The 18,338-nt window shown below is 40.6% G+C and overlaps 1 protein-coding gene across 1 annotated transcript in view; it reads right to left on the bottom strand.

The window, feature by feature from the left end:
- LOC111520902 (vacuolar protein sorting-associated protein 13B) overlaps positions 1-18,338 on the bottom strand; it is an 883,038-nt gene that overhangs the window by 34,899 nt on the left and 829,801 nt on the right. The window contains exons 52-54 of the mRNA XM_026454936.2: positions 10,292-10,575; positions 7,623-7,750; positions 7,206-7,405 (exon numbers count right to left, since the gene is read on the bottom strand). Coding sequence (XP_026310721.1) covers positions 7,206-7,405; positions 7,623-7,750; positions 10,292-10,575 — 612 coding nt within the window. The remainder of the gene's footprint in view (positions 1-7,205; positions 7,406-7,622; positions 7,751-10,291; positions 10,576-18,338) is intronic.

The following is an 18,338-nucleotide window of genomic DNA, read 5'->3' as shown; positions in this document are numbered from 1 at the left end:
ACCAGGCTGGAATGCTGTGGTGTGATCACAGCTCACTGCAGCCTCCAGCTCCCGGGCTCAAGTGATCCTCCCACCTTAGCATCCTGAGTAGTTGGGAATAGAGGTGTGCACCACCATGCTTGGTGATTTTTTAAAAAAAATTTTCTGTAGAGACAGGGGTTCTCGCTATGTTGCCCAGGCTGGTCTCAAACTCCTGGCCCCAAGTGATCCTCCTGCCTCGGTCTCCTGAAGTGTTGGGATTATAGGCATGAGCCACTGCACCTGGCCCCCTACTTTTGAACATTTAAGTTGAAGATAGATAGTATCACACTCATGTTTTGCTGCAAGTTGATATGTCTAAACTGATCTGAAAGTATGCTACTTAGGCATTTTATTTGTGCAGCTGACTTTGGGCTAAAAGTCATTTCTCACAAAAGATTTCATCCCCCATTTTCGGAAGGAATACATTTAAAATGTACTATTGATATCACTATGTAAGTAGTCTGTAAAAGAGTATCTTAAGTAGGAAACCATGCTATGGAAGAATTATAGACTTAGACTTTGAAAGGTGGGAAGAAGCGATTGAGCCCTGGCCTGTAGAGGGGGAACAGGAGTGAAATAGGGCCTGCTTAGTCTCAGGTGGAGGTCTGTTTTAAGCAACCTGGTGGACTGGATTCTCTTCTCTGGGCTGGAGTCTGCGCTTCAGGAATCATTTGGGGGGTAGTTATGGAGAGAGACTTGAGAGTGGAGAGGCTGACAATGGAGAGAACTATTAAGGTACTATTGCTAAAAGCTGGGAGAGAGATGATGAACCAAAGGCTTGAAGCAGACCCTGGTCACAGAAGGAAGGGGCAGATTCCAGAGATAACCCTGGTCACAGAGGGAAGGGGCATATTCCAGAGATGTTTCTGAGGTATTTCTGACAGAAGCTGGTGGCCTACTGGATGTGTGGTGGATCAGAAAGAAAGGAAGACACTGGGAAGCAGTAGGCAGAAGGCAGGCTGGGAAACCACACAGTCCTGGGTTTGAATCCCAGGACCATTTATCCTGAGCAAGTTCACCTCTCAGAGCTTTGGGTAGCATCTACTTTTAACGGATGTGACAGGGACTAATGACTATACCTGTAGAGAGCCTGAGATAAAACAGGCATTCAATATTATCTGAATCCATTGTATTTACGGTTTTTGTACTGGGAAAACAGGGATGACATTAACTAATGCAGAGACTCCAGAAGAAGCTGGCTTGGGGTAAGAAAAATGATCATCTTGGTTTCAGATGTGTTGATTTCAGATGCTTATAGGATTTTCAGGCTGAGATGTCTAGTGGGCAGGCAAAAACACAGATTTGCATATTGGGAGTAATGTGGGGGCCGGAAATCAATTTCTGGGAGTGACTGGGTGATAGGCAGTACCTAAAGGTATGAGGTGAATTAGATATCCAAGAGAAGAAAAGAAGATGAATTTCTAAGTTGATCAAGGTAGGAAGGATCGGATAGAGACGAAAAGAAAACAGTAGATATTCTGGATGTAACTTTTTCCTACTGTATAGTTTTTGAAAAACATCTTAGGGAAATCACTACTCCTGAGTATCTTTGGAAACTCAGCCAGAACAAACTGTAAACACATAGAAGACTCTAGACCAGGGCACCTAGCAGACATTCAGAAGTCAGTGCCAACTTGCTGGTATCTGTTCAACTGTGCCCTGGAGTACTGGGAAGGTGAGCAAAATAAGCAAGAAGTCAAAATACCTGCATTACACATTTTATAAATCAGACATTCACCTGCATTGACTTTTTTTCTTTATAAAAATTCCTTAATGGAGGGTAGAGATAACTCTGAAAATTACTACCTGCTGCTTTAAGCTTCAGTGTTCAAGGTTACCTCTGTGTGATCTGCACCAAATGGAGAGATTACACATTTGAGTCCTGGTTCATCAAGGCATTTAACAAAGTATGTTCTGATATTCTTGTAGATAGTATCTTATACAGTATAGTTTAAAAGTGATTTTAGATGCATTTTCTTACTTAAGAAACATGGACTAGATGACAGTAGAGTCTGGCTGAATGACCCCATGCATTTGGGAAGTGTCTAGTGATTCACTGCAGTATGTCGACCATGAACTTGTCCTGTTCAACATATTTAGTAATGACCTGGACAAACATGTAGAATGCACGCTCACCACATCTATGGATGACATAAAGCTACCAGGGATACTTAATATGTTAGATGACAGCATCACAATTTTTTAAAAAGTGATTTCAACAAGCCGGACTAGGCCAATATCAACAAGACTTAATTTGCTTGGGATAAAAGTAAAGTCCTGTCTTTGGGTTCAAAAAGTCAACTGTATATCAAGTCATATGATAAAGACCTGGGGGATGTGGTTGACCACAAGTTCAATATAACTAACAGTCTGAACTCATTAAGAAAAAGCTAACTCAATCTTTTACTTTATTAATGGAAGCATAGGGAGGTAATAGCTGGTTAGACCACATTTGGAATACTGTGTGTAATTCCGGCTGCCAGATTTTTAAAACGGAACATAACACGCTAGAGTGTTCACATAGGGTAACTGTGGTGATGGGTGTGGAAATTGCATTTACTGAAGGAATGATTCAAGGAACCAGAAATGTGTGGCCTGGATAAGGGAACACTTAGGAAAGATGTTGGAGCTGCCTTCAAATAATTGTTGCGTTGCTGTATTTGAGGGGAAATAAACAGTCTGTGATGTCCCAGATGGCAAAACAAAGATGAATGAATGGATGCTACAGAGTAATAGTTTTCAGACTGATACAAGAGAAAATTTCTCATAGCCACCACTGGATAAGTCATGACTATTACACTGGGAGCACCTTCTGGGGTGAGATGTCATGGAAGGGATTCTTGCATTAGGTAAATGGGGAGATTGGAAAATCTCTTCTAACCTGTGCTTTGATGAACTTTCAGGCAGCTTCAGGGCAAGACTTCAGAGGACAGACAAGTGGCCTGAGCCTGGTGTAGGAAAAACAGGACTGGACCACACGGGAGCAGATTTAGGCTCCAGCTTGCTCCTGCTTAGTTGTAAGTCACCTAGCTGATTCCTCTTTAAGCTTCAAATTTCTCATCAGTAAATAAACATAAAAATTATCACCCTATCTTAGAATTTTTGCAGTGATCAAAGGTTTTATCTTCCCTTTACTGCATTTATTGGTTACTCAAGTCCTTGAAGGCAGGAATTATGCCTTATTTAGGGCAAAGGGCTTGGCACCTGATAGGTCCTCAGTAAAACTTTGAACAATGAATAAAAGAATGGAGACTGTGCCTGTGAAAACACTTGGTAAATGGCACAGAGCTGTAGAAACATGAAGGACTGTCATTCTCTCCTCCCCACAAAACAATCCATTTGCGAAGAAACAGCAGTGACAATGACCCGACTATGAACGTCTGCTAAGAGTCAAAGATCATGAGAATTTAATGGATCTTTTCAGAAGGGAATTTACCTGCAAAGGGATCATTTTAATTCACTTTCTGGGGTTCAAACTACTCATTCTTTGCAGTTCAATGGCTCAGCAAGTACTTTTCATAATGCAATGACTTCCCATGACTCATAAGATAAAAACCAAAATTCCTGATAGGACCCATGGGGCCTTTCCAGGTTTGGTCTCTCATTGCCTCACCAGCCCCCTCTCCTACCCTCTGTCATCTGGTGCTACAGCCGCACTGGCATTTAGTTCCCTAAAAGGACCACGTGCCCTCTGAACACTGAAGCTTCAAACATATTGCTCCTTCTACCTAGAAAGATTCCCTACTCTCTTGTCTAGGGAGAGCCTGTTCACCTTGAAGACACAGAGGCAAGGTCTCTCCATCAGAGACACCCTCCTTGACCTCTCAAACTTGTCTGCTGTACAACCACATAGCACAGCTGTACCTTTCCTGCATAGCTCCTCGTAGTGCTTATAATACAACTACCCATGAGATTACTTATTATCTATCTCCTCCACATGTAAACTTGAGGGCAGAGGCTGTGCTCCATTTTTGTTCAGTATATTTTACATGGTGCCAGTACCAAGTTATAATGTCTGGCATACATTAGGAACTCAGTGTTTGTCGACTGAATGAATGAAGCAGGCTTCTCAATGTTGTTGGTAGTTAAGTGGTAACTACTATGTTTTCTTTGTTCCTTGTTTTGACTTTTTCAAAATAACATTGCCTAATTCTGACAAAAATAGTTTCTGAGTATCAGAAATTAAAATCCTATACACTATGACAGGAGTCTGAACTATTTTCCTGGTAGGATCAAAATTATGACTTAAAATTATCGGTGTAAACTTACTTTTATGACTTTATTTATTGAGCACCTAAAGACTTTCTGTCCTAAAGTCAGGCTACCACCAACTATCAAATCATGTGCACGAGCACCAGGTGCCACCTTCAGGTCTCTGGTTGAATAACCATGAGATGTCTTCTGACCAGGTGTGAGCCAAGGATCCAACCTCCGAAAGCCTGCAGCAACTTTACAATCAGTATTCTGCAGCCTACATGTGAGCAGGTCTTCTCAATAACTGTTGGTCCAAAGAATACTCTGTGAGATTATACAACTCCTCTGTGCATATTTCCTCATGCAATCCTTCAAAATTCTACAACATGAGACTGTCTTATCTACACAACGGAAGCAGAGGGCTTGACTGAAAAAAGTTAAAGGAGTTTTCTTCCTTGCAGCATAATGGGCGTTTTATAGTGTTTTGATTTTGCTTGTTTAGGTCAGCTTTGAAATTCACAGACCAAGGGCTGAGGAAGGTTCCTGGAAGACAAACTCCCTCCTCCAGAAGGACTGCTCCTTCCTTTCATCAGAGGACACAGCTCCCTTTGCTCCTCAGTGATTTATATGCCCTGGGATATTACTGAGGAGATGTCGGTGAGGGTCTGAAACAAATCTTCCTCCAGAGTAGGAAGTAAACCATGGTCTGCAGGACATATGGCACACAGCTCCTAAAAGATTAATGGGAACATGAGATTGCTGGGTCCTCAGACCACGATGATAAGGGTGTTGGAAAGAGCATCTCCTCTTAGCTTTGAAGTATCCCTGACTACAAAGTTTTGAGGAAATTTAGAGTGAATGGGAATCCCCAAAATAAGGTTTGACAGGAAGAATGTCTATCGTTAAGAATTCCTAACTCAAATATAAGCAGGATTTCAAAAATCTTTAAACCCAGACAGGGGAGTTCAGGGACCCCTGAGAAGCTTGCAATATTTATTTTGTAAATTAATGAGACTGGGAGCATCTTCTGAGGCTGCATAGATCCCGTGGGTTTTCACTGTTCAGCCCCTGAGCACAGCTGACAGAAAGCACACCCCTGAGTAGTTTGTGGCCACTACAAATGCAGGTCTCCAGGGTGAGTGTGGCCCTCCAGGCCACTCAGCCATCCCTTCCTCTGTCTCCAGCCAGGTCCTTCACCAGTTTCCACAGCTACTGCTCTTCCCAGACCCCTCCCTTTTTCCTTCTCTCCCTTAGCAGATCAGTGATTCCACACTTCACAAATACACTTCACAGGGGCTTTCATGAAATCTTGAGAGATGAGAAAGAATGTGCCAGGAGGACTGGGAAAGAGGGGTGGCAAGGAGTTTCATGTAAGGAAATAGCATGCATTGTGCTCAGAGCACTGGCTTTGCAGTCTGGCAAATCTGGATAAAATTCCAGGCCTGTTGCTTCCACTACATGCAAATTAGACCAAGGTACTCCTGGAGGTCTTAGTTTCTACTTCTCCCTCCGTGGAGATGATAGTCCCTAACTTGTATGGCTGTTGTCAAGGTTAGATGAGAATGAATGTAAAGTGCTTAGAACAATGCCTCGTATGGAGTAAGTGATTATTCAATGATAACCATTATTATTACTGCAAATGCATTTTTTTTTTTTTTTTTTTTTTTTTGAGACAGAGTCTCGCTCTGTCGCCCAGGCTGGAGTGCAGTGCCCGGATCTCAGCTCACTGCAAGCTCTGCCTCCCGGGTTCACGCCATTCTCCTGCCTCAGCCTCCCGAGTAGCTGGGACTACAGGCGCCTGCCACCTCGCCTGGCTAGTTTTTTGTATTTTTTAGTAGAGACGGGGTTTCACCATGTTAGCCAGGATGGTCTCGATCTCCTGACCTTGTGATCCACCCATCTCGGCCTCCCAAAGTGCTGGGATTACAGGCTTGAGCCACCGCGCCCGGCCTGCAAATGCATTTATAACTTTAATATGTGGTTTGTAACCATTACAGTAGCCTACCTCAGAAGCTTGTTGCGAAGACCAAATGAACTAATAAATGTGAAAGACATTTTTTAAAAAGTATGGCACAATATTATTCGCTCATAAAAACAAATGAAGTTCTGATCCATGCTAAAACATGAACGAACCTTGAGAACCTTATGCTAGGTGAAATAAGCCAGACACAAAAGGATACATATTTTATGATTCTACTTATCTGAGATGCTCAGAGCAGGCAAATTCGTGGAGACAGAGACAAAGAAGAAGAGAGCTACCAGGGGTTGGAGGAGGGGAGAATGGGAATTACTGCTTACTGGGTACAGAGTTTCTGTTTGTAATGATAAAGAAGTTTCAGAAATAGTGGTGATGGTTATACAACACTGTAAGTATATTTAATGCCACTAAATTACACACTAACAAATGGTAAATTTTAAGTCCAGAAGAAAGGAAATGCTAAGTTCTTATCCTATTTTCAACAAAATTAGTATCACTAACATCCAGACGAAGACAGAAACAAATTAAGACATTTTATCTGCTCAGGTTTTTAAACCTACTTCTATTTTTGGCGTTTTATGTAATAAAACTTCCATTTGTGGGGTTTTATGTAATAAAAATTAGTAATTTTAAAATACACATATTTATCCTAGTAATACACAAAAGAGGATTTGTATTATGACTTTGCAAAAATCTGTACAGCTGAACTATGTTCTATCTAAATAAGCCTAACAATTTGATTTCCATTTTGACCTTGGATTAGATCCAAGATGGGCCTGCTTTTACTAAGTGCTCCTCTTTGGTCAATGGTTTTATAGTCTACTTTGCAGATACATACTTGAGTTTGAGAATTTATAACTTAATGAGGATGTAAAAATGGATTCACATGCTCTTTCACACAAAGAAAAGATGTTCAGCATCTAGAACATTATGTTTAAAAATAGGCAACCAACGAAACCTCAGAAAAGGACATTTTTCTTTGGGTCTTGGCAGGAACACACGGCTCACTGACCTGCGTTCCCTGACTGTTGATGTCGATGGCATCACTCCACTCAGTTGTTACTTCATCTAGCAGTTCAACTCTCAAAAGGAGGCTCGGAAGTAAGTCTTTGGTCTTGCAGTCTGGATAACTGGAAATCTGATGATACAGCTCATGATGAATTGAGCACTCGGAGGGAATTTTTTTGCAATAAACCTCAAACTTTGGAATATCTGAAATTTAAAAAAAGGCATATCAGAATTAGCCCTTAAAGACAGAGACCTGGGGGACAGTAAACATAATGTGGCAAAAGAAACTTCTCAAAAATAGATGATTAATACATCTATTTAAATATTTTTTCCACAGGATCACAGGTAACTACTAAATCAAAAAACCCCAGAAAAAAAATACACATTTAGTATTATCTAAATTTGACAGTATAAAACATACCTTTAATGTTTTCCTTTATAAGCACTGTTATTGGACATCTGTTGTGGATAATTACTCGAGGACTAGGGTCTTCTGAGAGGGTTAAGTAAGTCACTCCAAGGTGTTCTTGATATGTCAGCACTATAGCCCTAGAACAGAATCAAGTCAAATGACAGAAATGTTTAGGGAAAAAAATGAATGCTTTCTCTCCTGGAACATGTTTATTTAGATTTGCAACATTCAGAACTTGAAAATATCTCTTTTATAACTCAGGGGAGATTTCTTTTCTGACAATAGTAACATATCTATAATATTCCTAAAATGTGAAAAAATACTTAAAGGCAAACAAAATAATTCTATCATCCAGAGAGAACTATAGCTAACCTTGTGCTAATATTTCCTGTTGTTCTTTTTCCCCCCGATGCATATGTGTGTTAAACTCCTTAGCCAGGCAGGGTACTTTCTTCTTTCTTAAAAGTGCTTGGTAGTCTGTGCATGGTGGCTCACGCCTATAATCCCAGCACTTTAGGAGCCAAGGGAGGAGGATTGCCTGAGCCCAGGCGTTCAAGACCAGCATCAGCAAAAGGGCAAAACCCCATCTCTACAGCAAAATACAAAAATTAGCCAGGTGTGGTGGTGCACACTTGTGGTCCCAGTTACTTGAAAGGCTAAGGTGGGAGGAGGATGGCTGGAGCCTGGGAGGTTGGCTTAAGCCTGGGAGGTTGAGGATGCAGTGAGCCGTGATTGTGCCACTGCACTCGAGCCTGGGCAACAGAGCAAGACCCTGTATCAAAAAAAAAAAAAAAAAAAAAAAGAGCTGACCTGCTTTTCAAAGGACTACTAGAGAATTTGGGTGCTTGCTCTTTTTTCTAAAGGTAGGTGGGCTGATGTTTGCTGTCAATTTCCATAAGCCCATCACACCTTAAAAAATGTACATTTTGATTAGCAGGAGCAAAGCTGTATTATTTGGAGTTAGAAAACCAACTGTGTGAGTACAGGTTGCCTTCTGTGATGAAGAGAGAGAAATTTTCCTATTTAGATTACAGACTACCACAAAGAATATTTCATTGAAGCAGGAAAAAAAAAATTACTCTGAAGCCTAAATTACATGGAATGATTGTCAAAATTAATCAAAGAAATCAGATAATTTGCCAAATGTGGCCCTCAGCTGACTAAAAGGGGTCAATAATGCTCTAAAAAGCTTCCATTTGCCATCCATCTTATTTGCCAGTGTGAGTACTTCCTAAAGATTGTATTTGTGTGAAATGTCAAAGTGAATGGTCCATTAGCATTTGGTAAAAGCACATTAATACCACCATCTAATGTGTGCTATTGGTTGAATTGAGGGAAGGAAACAGATGAGGAGATGGAACAGCACGAAATAAATTCATTTTCAGAGTACGGTTCTTGGATAAACAGCAAAGTTCCTTTCCCAGCCTCATTTTAAAAGAGCTATGCGAGCCAACCTCAGGTAATTTATTTTTGATAGCCAAGAAGGCTGGGGCCAGGACTCACGTATGGTACTTTCTGTCCTATATCTAGCTTAGTATTTATAGATAAGATTAAATTATACTGTAATTATCAGATTTTTAAGCTTAATTTCCAAATTAAGTTTAGTTTCAAATTTTGTTTTTTAAAAAATGTTGTGTTTATAGACATAAGTTCATATAACTTTCAAAAACACCCTTAAACTCACTATGCTTAACATCTCCAACCAGAATGTAAGGATAACCACTCCTCTACAGTGTAAGAGATGACAAATGTTTGTAAAATCAAGGATTTTGTGAATACTGTGAAAGAAGGAGGGATGTGTGAAGAACAGAACCTGGCCATTATGAATAACTTATTTAAAATATTACTATTATAAATCTCTCGTCTTTTAAAATGTTACATCAAAAGAGTTAGCATTGCTAAAATCTCAAAGCCTATAAATTCATGATCATGAAAATAAGGTACTTCTCATAAGGGCACAATATGTTTTCTTTTGCAGCTGTTAAATATACTATAAATAAGTTATTCTTGAGAGCTGCAGAAGGGACATTTTACATGCAAAACAACCACATAATAGAAGTCCAGTATGAACAAACCATTATACATCTCTGGCTTGATTCTGTGGTTGTTATTTGCATAACTGGTAATCGGTCATCGGAGCAACTTGCGTGCAGGAACAACCACAGAACAGAGTCTTCTGTGACTTGTGTTTATCTAACTTATCTCTCTTAATGACTTTTTGAGAAAAATTCCATTTTGAAGTAAAAGTAAAATATGGGAAAAGAAAAAGGTTTTCCAACTTGACTTGCTCATATTTTAAACCTTATTTCTTATAATTTTATGGAGGCTAAGAACTCGTAACAGGTAATTTTTCCATTATGATATGATCTTTTCATACAATGCTATTTGTATGATCATACATATGATCTTTTCATATAATGACATTCTGTGGTACAAGTACCATCATTTCCCCCCCAGCATAAGCTTCATAAGGGGAAAAATCTCTTAAGTAGTATGCTGGGACAAGCCATATGTGATCACAACACTTGACTCACTGTATACAATGTCTAAAAGTCATTAAAAATAAAGCCTAGTATTACATATGGGGAGCACTACAACCATTCTATCTCTCTTGGCATCTAGATGAACAGCTAGACTGACAAGCAAAGAAGAAAGACATTTATACAAACATAAAATACCTGGTACAGAATCCATTTTCCCGGAAATTCCCAAGGGGTACTGCCACACTCTGTCTGGGAAACTCTGGTCTAACTATAGCTGGCAGGCTCCAGCACTGTGAGCTGTCAGCACCTGGGGCAGGAGAAAAGCCCAGCATGATCTGTTTCTGAAGCAGGGATGCATCCAGCACTGACTGACTGATGGCAGGCATCAAGTCCCAGCAAGGAAGGGAGCTGGATTTCATAGCAGGCTGCTCTCCACCTGGGCAAATGCTAAAAGTAGCACTGTCTGGAACATGAAAATACTAAAAAAAAAAAAAAAATGCAGAGAGCACATTAGCTACAGTAACACAGCAGAATTAGACTTTTTAAAGCATATCTTCTTTTCCTTTCTTTTTTTTGAGACAGTCTCACTCTATCACGCAGGCTGGAGTACAGTGGCACCATCTCGGCTCACTGCAGCCTCTGCCTCCCGGGTTCAAGCAATTCTCATGCCTCAGTCTCCCAAGTAGCAGGACGACAGGCACACGCCACCACGCCCGGCTAATTTTTGTATTTTTAGTAGAGATGGGGTTTCACTATGTTGGCCAGGCTGGTCTCAAACTCCTGACCTCAAGTGATCCACCCACATCAGCCTCCCAAAGTGCTGGGATTATAGGTGTGAGCCACCATGCCTGGCCCCGTAAAGCACATCTTCTAAGACACCATCTATAACTATGTATTTTCAGAAAAAGGCTGGGTTGGGGACATGGGAATATTATGAATCCTGTTTCCATGAGAATGTCCTAATGAAATAATTAGAAGCAGTGAGAACACCATGGATGCTCAAGTCCATTATACAAAATGGCATAGTATTTGTACATAACTGTGCCATCCTTCAGTATAATTTAAGTAATCTCTGTATTACTTGTAATACTTGATAACATGTAAATGGTATGTAAACAATTGTTATATTGTATTTTAAAATGTGTATTTTAAAATAGTAGTATTGTTAGTTTATTTTTTTCCTGAATATTTTTGGTCCATGTTTGGTGGAATCCATAGCTATGGAACCTACGGAGACAGAGGGCTGACTTTAGCACAATGCATTATAAGCTTAAAAGTATAAGACTTTTATCCTATTTGATTAATCTAATATATTTTTTAGGAGCTGAAAGTAGGAGGTAAAAGGGCAGACAAAGGTAAAGAAAAATAATACTTTCCTATAAGACAGTTTCAATAGCATAGAACAATAGCATACCACTTAACATTTTCTGTTTTTAAGTTCTCTTAAAACCTCTCCTTATGGCCGGGTGCCAGTGGCTCATGTCTGTAATCCTAGCAATTTGGGAGGCTGAGACAGGTGGATCATGAGGTCAGGAGTTTGAGACCAGCCTGGCCAACATGGTGAAACCCCATTTCTACTAAAAATACAAAAATTAGAGGGAGTGATGGTGGACACCTGTAATCCCAGCTACTCATGAGGATGAGGCAGGAGAATCGCTTGAACCCAGGAGGCAGAGGTTGAAGTGAGCTGAAATCGTGCCATTATACTCCAGCCTGGGTGGCAGGGTGAGACTCCATCTCAAAAACAAACAAACAAACAAACAAACAAAAAACTGATTCCTGGGCAAGATGACTGAATAGGAACAGCTCCGGTCTGCAGCTCCTAGCGAGATCAACACAGAAGGTGGGTGGTTTCTGCATTTCCAACTTAGGTACGTGGCTCATCTCACTGGGACTGGTTAGATAGTGGGTACAGCCCAAGGAGGGTGAGCAGAAGCAGGGTGGGGAGTTGCCTCACCTGGGAAGTGCAAGGGATCTGGGAACTCCCTCCCCTAGCCAAGGGAAGCCATAAGGGACTATGCCATGAGGGACAGTGCTATCTAGCCCAGATACTATGCTTTTCCCAGGGTCTTCGCAACCCACAGACCAGGAGATTCCCTCCGGTGCCTATACCACAAGGGCCCTGGGTTTCAAGCACAAAACTGGGCAGCCGTTTGGGCAGATACCGAGCTAGCTGCAGGAGTTTCATTTTGTACACCAGTGGCGCGTGGAACACCAGCGAGACAGAATCATTCACTCCTCTGGAAAGGGGGCTGAAGCCATGGAGCCAAGTGGTCTTACTCAGCGGATCCCACCTCCACAGAGCCCAGCAAGCTGAGATCCGCTGGCCTGAAATTCTCACTGCTAGCAGGCAGTCTGGAGTTGACCTGGGATGCACGAGCTTGGTGGGGGGAGGGGAATCCACCATTACTGAGGATTGAATAGGCTGTTTCCCCTCACAGTGTAAACAAAGCCTCCAGGAAGTTGGGACTGGGAAGAGCCCACCACAGCCCCGCAAAGCCACTGTAGCCAGACTGCCTCTCTAGATTCCTCCTCACTGGGCAGGGCATCTCTGAAAGAAAGGCAGCAGCCCTAGTCAGCGGCTTATAGATCAAACTCCCATCTCCCCGGGACACAGCATCTGTGCAGGGTGGCTGTGGGCGTAGCTTCGGCAGACTTAAACATTACTGCCTGCCAGCTCTGAAGAGAGCAATGGATCTCCCAGCACAGTGATCAAGCTCTGTTAAGGGGCAGACTGCCTCCTCAAGTGGGTCCTCGACCCCTGAGCCTCCTGACGCGGAGACACCTCCCAGCAGGGGTCAACAGACACCTCATACAGGAGAGCTCCAACTGGCATCTGGTGGGTGCCCCTCTGGGATAAAGCTTCCAGAGGAAGGAACAGGCAGAAATCTTTGCTGTTCTGCAGCCTCTGCTGGTGATACCCAGGCAAAACAGGGTCTGGGGTGGACGCCCAGCAAACTCTAGCAGAACTGCAGAAGAGGGGCCTGATTATTAGAAGGAAAACTAACAAACAGAAAGCAATAGCATCAACATCAACAAATAGGACAACCACGCAAAAACTCCATCTGAAAGTCACCAGCATCAAAGACCAAAGGTAGATAAATCCATGAAGAGGAGGAAAAACCAGCACAAAAAGGCTGAAAATTGCAAAAACCAGAGGATTTCTCCTCCAAAGGATCACAACTCCTCACCAGCAAGGGAACAAAACTGGATGGAGAATGAGTTTGACAAATTGACAGAAGTAGGCTGCAGAAGGTGATAATAATAAACTCCTCTGAGCTAAAGGATCATGCTCTAACCCAATGCAAGGAAGTTAAGAACCTTGATGAAAGGTTAGATGAATTGCTAACTAGAATAACCAATTTAGAGAAGAACATAAATGACCCGATGAAGCTGAAAAACACAGCACGAGAACTGTGAGAAGCATACACAAGTATCAACAGCCGAATTGATCAGGTGGAAGAAAGGATATCAGAGATTGAAGATCACCTTAATGAAATAAAGCATGAAGACAAGATTAGAGAAAAAAGAATGAAAGGAACAAACAAAGTCTCAAAGAAATATGGGACTATGTGAAAAGACCAAACCTACATTTGATTGGTGTACCCGAAAGTCACGTGGGAGAATGGAACCAAGTTGGAAAACACACTTCAGGATATTATCCAGGAGAACTTCCCCAACCCAGCAAGACAGGCTGACATTCAAATTCAGGAAATACAGAGAACACCACAAAGATACTCCTCAAGAAGAGCAACCCCAAGACACATTATCGTCAGATTCACCAAGGTTGAAATGAAGGAAAAAATGTTAAGGGCAGCCAGATGGAAAGATCAGGTTACCCACAAAGGGGAGCCCATCAGACTAACAGCAGATCTCTCTGCAGAAACCCTACAAACCAGAAGAGAGTGGGGGCCAGTATTCAACATTCTCAAAGAAAATGTTTCAATCCAGAATTTTATATCCAGCCAAACTAAGCTTCATAAGTGACTGAGAAATAAAATCCTTTACAGACGAGCAAATGCTGAGGGAGTTTTTCACTACCAGGCCTGCCTTACAAGAGCTCCTGAAGGAAGCACTAAATATGGAAAGGAAAAAACAGTACCAGTCACTGCAAAAACAAACTGAAATGTAAAGACCATCAACACTACGAAAAAACTGCACCAACTAATGGGCAAAATAACCAGCTAGCATCATAACGACAGGATCAAATTCACACATAACAATATTAACTTTAAATGTAAATGGGCTAAATGCCCCAATTAAAAGGCACAGAGAATGAGTTGGATAAATAGTCAAACTGGATGAAGAGTCAAGACCCACCAGTGTGCTGTATTCAGGAGACCCATCTCATGTGCAAAGACACACATAGGCTCAAAATAAAGGGATGGAGGAATATTTACCAAGCAAATGGACAAAAAAAAAAAAAAAAGAAAAGCAGGGGTTGCAATCCTACTCTCTGATAAAATAGACTTTAAACCAACAAAGATCAAAAAAGACAAGGGCATTACATAATGGTAAAGGGATCAATGTAAGTAGAGCTAACTATCCTAAATATATATGTACCCAATACAAGAGCACCCAGATTCATAAACCAACTTCTTAGAGACCTACAAAGAGACTTAGACTCCCACACAATAATAGTGGGAGACTTTAACACCTACTGTCAATATTAGACAGATTAATGAGACAGAAAGTTGACAAGGACATTCAGGATTTGACCTCAGCTCTGGACCAAGTAGACCTAATAGACATCTATAGCACTCTCTACCTCAAATCAACAGAATATACATTCTTCTCAGCATCACCTAGCACTTATTCTAAAATTGACCACATAATTGGAAGGAAAACACTCAACAAATACAAAGGAACAGAAATCATAACAAACAGTCTCTCAGACCACAGTGCAATCAAATTAGAACTCAGCATTAAGAAACTCACTAAAATCCACACAACAACATGGAAATTGAAGGACCTGCTCCTGAATGACTACTGGGTAACTAACGAAATTAAGGCAGAAACAAATGAGTTCTTTGAAACCAGTGAGAACAAAGACACAACATACCAGAATCTGAGACACAGCTAAAGCAGTGTTTAGAGGGATATTTATAGCACCAAATGCCCACAGGAAGAAGTGGAAAAGATCTAAAATTGACACCCTAGCATCAGTTAATAGAACTAGAGAAGCAAGAGCAAACAAATTCAAAAGCTAGCAGAAGACAAGAAATAACTAAGATCAGAGTAGAACTGAAGGAGATAAAGACACAAAAAACCCTTAAAAAAAAAAATCAATGAAACCAGGAGCTGTTTTTTTTAAAAGATTAACAAAATAGATAAGACTGCTAGCCAGACTAATAAAGAAAGAGAGAAGAATCAAATAGACAAAATAAAAAACGATAAAGGGGAGATCACCACTGATCCCACAGAAATACAAACTACCATCAGAGAATACTATAAACACCTCTATGCAAATAAACTAGAAAATCTAGAAGAAATGGATGAATACATGGGCACATACACTCTCCTAAGACTAAACCAGGAAGACATCAAATCCCTGAATAGATCACTAACAAGTTCTGAAATAGAGACAGTAATTAATAGCCTATCAACAAAAAATGCCCAGGACCCTATGTATTCACAGTCAAATTCTACCAGAGGTACAAGGAGGAGGCAGTATCATTCCTTCTGAAACTATTCCAAAAAATAGAAAAAGAGGGACTCCTACCTAACTCATTTCATGAGGCCAGCATCATCCTGATACCAAAACCTGGCAGAGACATCACAAAAAAAGAAAATTTGAGGCCAATATCCCCGATGAACATTGATGCGAAAATCCTCAATAAAGTACTGGTGAACTGAATCCAGCAGCACATTAAAAGTCTTATCCACCAAGATCAAGTCAGCTTCATCCCTGTGAGGCAAGACTGGTTCAACACACACAAATCAATAAATGCAATCCATCACATAAAAAGAACCGATGACCAAAACCACATGATTATCTCAATAGATGCAAAAAAGGCCTTTGATAAAATTCAACACCCTTCATGCTAAAAACACTCAATAAACTAGGTATTGGTGGAACATATCTCAAAATAATAAGAGCTATTCATGACAAACCCACAGCCAGTATCATACTGAATGGGCAAAAGCTGGAAGCGTTCCCTTTGAAAACCATCACAAGACAAGGATGCCCCCTCTCAGCACTCCTATTCAATATAGTATTGGAAGTTCTGGCTAGGGCAATCAGGAAAGAGAAAGAAATAAAGGGTATTCAAATAGGAAAAGAGGAAGTCAAATTGTCTCTGTTTGCAGATGGCATGATTGTATATTTAGAAAACCCCATCGTCTCAGCCCAAATCTCCTTAAGCTGATAAGCAACTTCAGCAAAGTCTCAGGATACAAAATCAATGTGCAAAAATCAGAAGCATTCCTATACGCCATTAACAGACAAACAGAGAGCCAAATCATGAGTGAACTCCCATTCACAATTGCTACAAAGAGAATAAAATACCTAAGAATCCAACTTACAAGGGATCTGAAGAACCTCTTCAAGGAGAACTACATGCCACTGCTCAACAAAATAAAAGAGGACATATACAAATGGAAAAACATTCCATGCTTATGCATAGGAAGATTCAATATTGTGAAAATGGCCATACTGCCCAAAGTAATTTATAGATTCAATGCTATACCCATTAAGCTACCACTGACTTTCATCACAGAATTAGAAAAAACTACTTTAAACTTCATATGGAACCAAAAAAGAGCCTGCATTGCCAAGACAATCCTAAGTAAAAAGAACAAAGCTGGGGGCATCACGCTGACCTCAAACTATACTGCAAGGCTACAGTAACCAAAACAGCATGGTACTGGTACCAAAACAGATGTATAGAACAATGGAACAGAACAGAGACCTCAGAAATAACACCACACATCTACAACCATTTGATCTTTGACCATCTGATCTTTAACAAGCAAAGGGGAAAGGATTCCCTATTTAATAAATGGTATTGGGAAAACTCGCTAGCCATATGCAGAAAACTGAAACTGGATCCCTTTCTTACACCTTATATAAAAATTAACTCAAGATGGATTAAAGATTTAAACTAAGACCTAAAACCATAAAAACCCTGGAAGAAAACCTAGGCAATACCATTCAGGACATAGGCATGGGCAAAGACTTCATGACTAAAACACCAAAAGCAATGGCAACAAAAGCCAAAATTGACAAATGGGATCTAATTAAACTAAAGAGCATCTGCACAGCAAAAGAAACTATCATCAGAGTGAACAGGCAACCTAAAGAATGACAGAATATTCTTGCAATATATCCATCTGACAAAGTGCTAATATCCAGAATCTACAAGGAACATAAACAAATCTACAAGAAAAAACCAGCCCCATCAGAAAGTGGGCAAAGGATATGAACAGACACTTCTCAAAAGAAGACATTTACGTGGTCAACAAACATGAATAAAAGCTTATCATCACTGGTCATTAGAGAAATGCAAATCAAAACCACTATGAGATACCATCTCACATCAGTTAGAATGGCAATCATTAAAAAGTCAGGAAACAACAGATGCTGGAGAGGATGTGGAGAAATAGGAATGCTTTTACATTGTTGGTGGGAGTGTAAATTAGTTCAACCATTGGAACACACTGTGGCAATTCCTCAAGGATCTAGAACTAGAAAAACCATTTGATTCAGCAATCCCATTACTGGGTATATACCCAAAGGATTATAAATCATTCTACTATAAAGACACATGCACATGTGTGTTTATTGCAGCACTATTCACAATAGCAAAGACTTGGAACCAACCTAAATGCCCATCAGTGAGAGACTGGATAAAGAAAATGTGGCACATACATAGCACAGAACACTATGCAGCCATAAAAGAGAATGAGTTCATGTCCTTTGCAGGGATATAGATGAAGCTGAAAACTATCATTCTCAGCAAACTAACACAGGAACAGAAAACGAAACACCACATGTTCTTGCTCATAAGTGGGAGTTGAACAATCAGAACACATGGGCACAGGGAGGGGGACATAACACCCCAGGGTCTGTCAGGGAGCGGGGGGAAAGGGAAGGGAGAAATACTTAATGTAGATGTCGGGTTGATGGGTGCAGCAAACCACCATGGCACATGTATACCTATGTAACAAACCTGCATGTTCTACACATGTATCCCAGAACTTAAAGTATAATTAAAAAAAAAAAAAAAAAAAAAAAAAAAAA

Source organism: Piliocolobus tephrosceles, chromosome 7, assembly GCF_002776525.5.
Source record: "Piliocolobus tephrosceles isolate RC106 chromosome 7, ASM277652v3, whole genome shotgun sequence".
Classification (NCBI taxonomy): Eukaryota; Metazoa; Chordata; class Mammalia; order Primates; family Cercopithecidae; genus Piliocolobus; species Piliocolobus tephrosceles.
The sequence above is the reverse complement of the archived record's forward strand: the minus strand, read 5'-3'. Positions and strand labels throughout refer to the sequence as shown.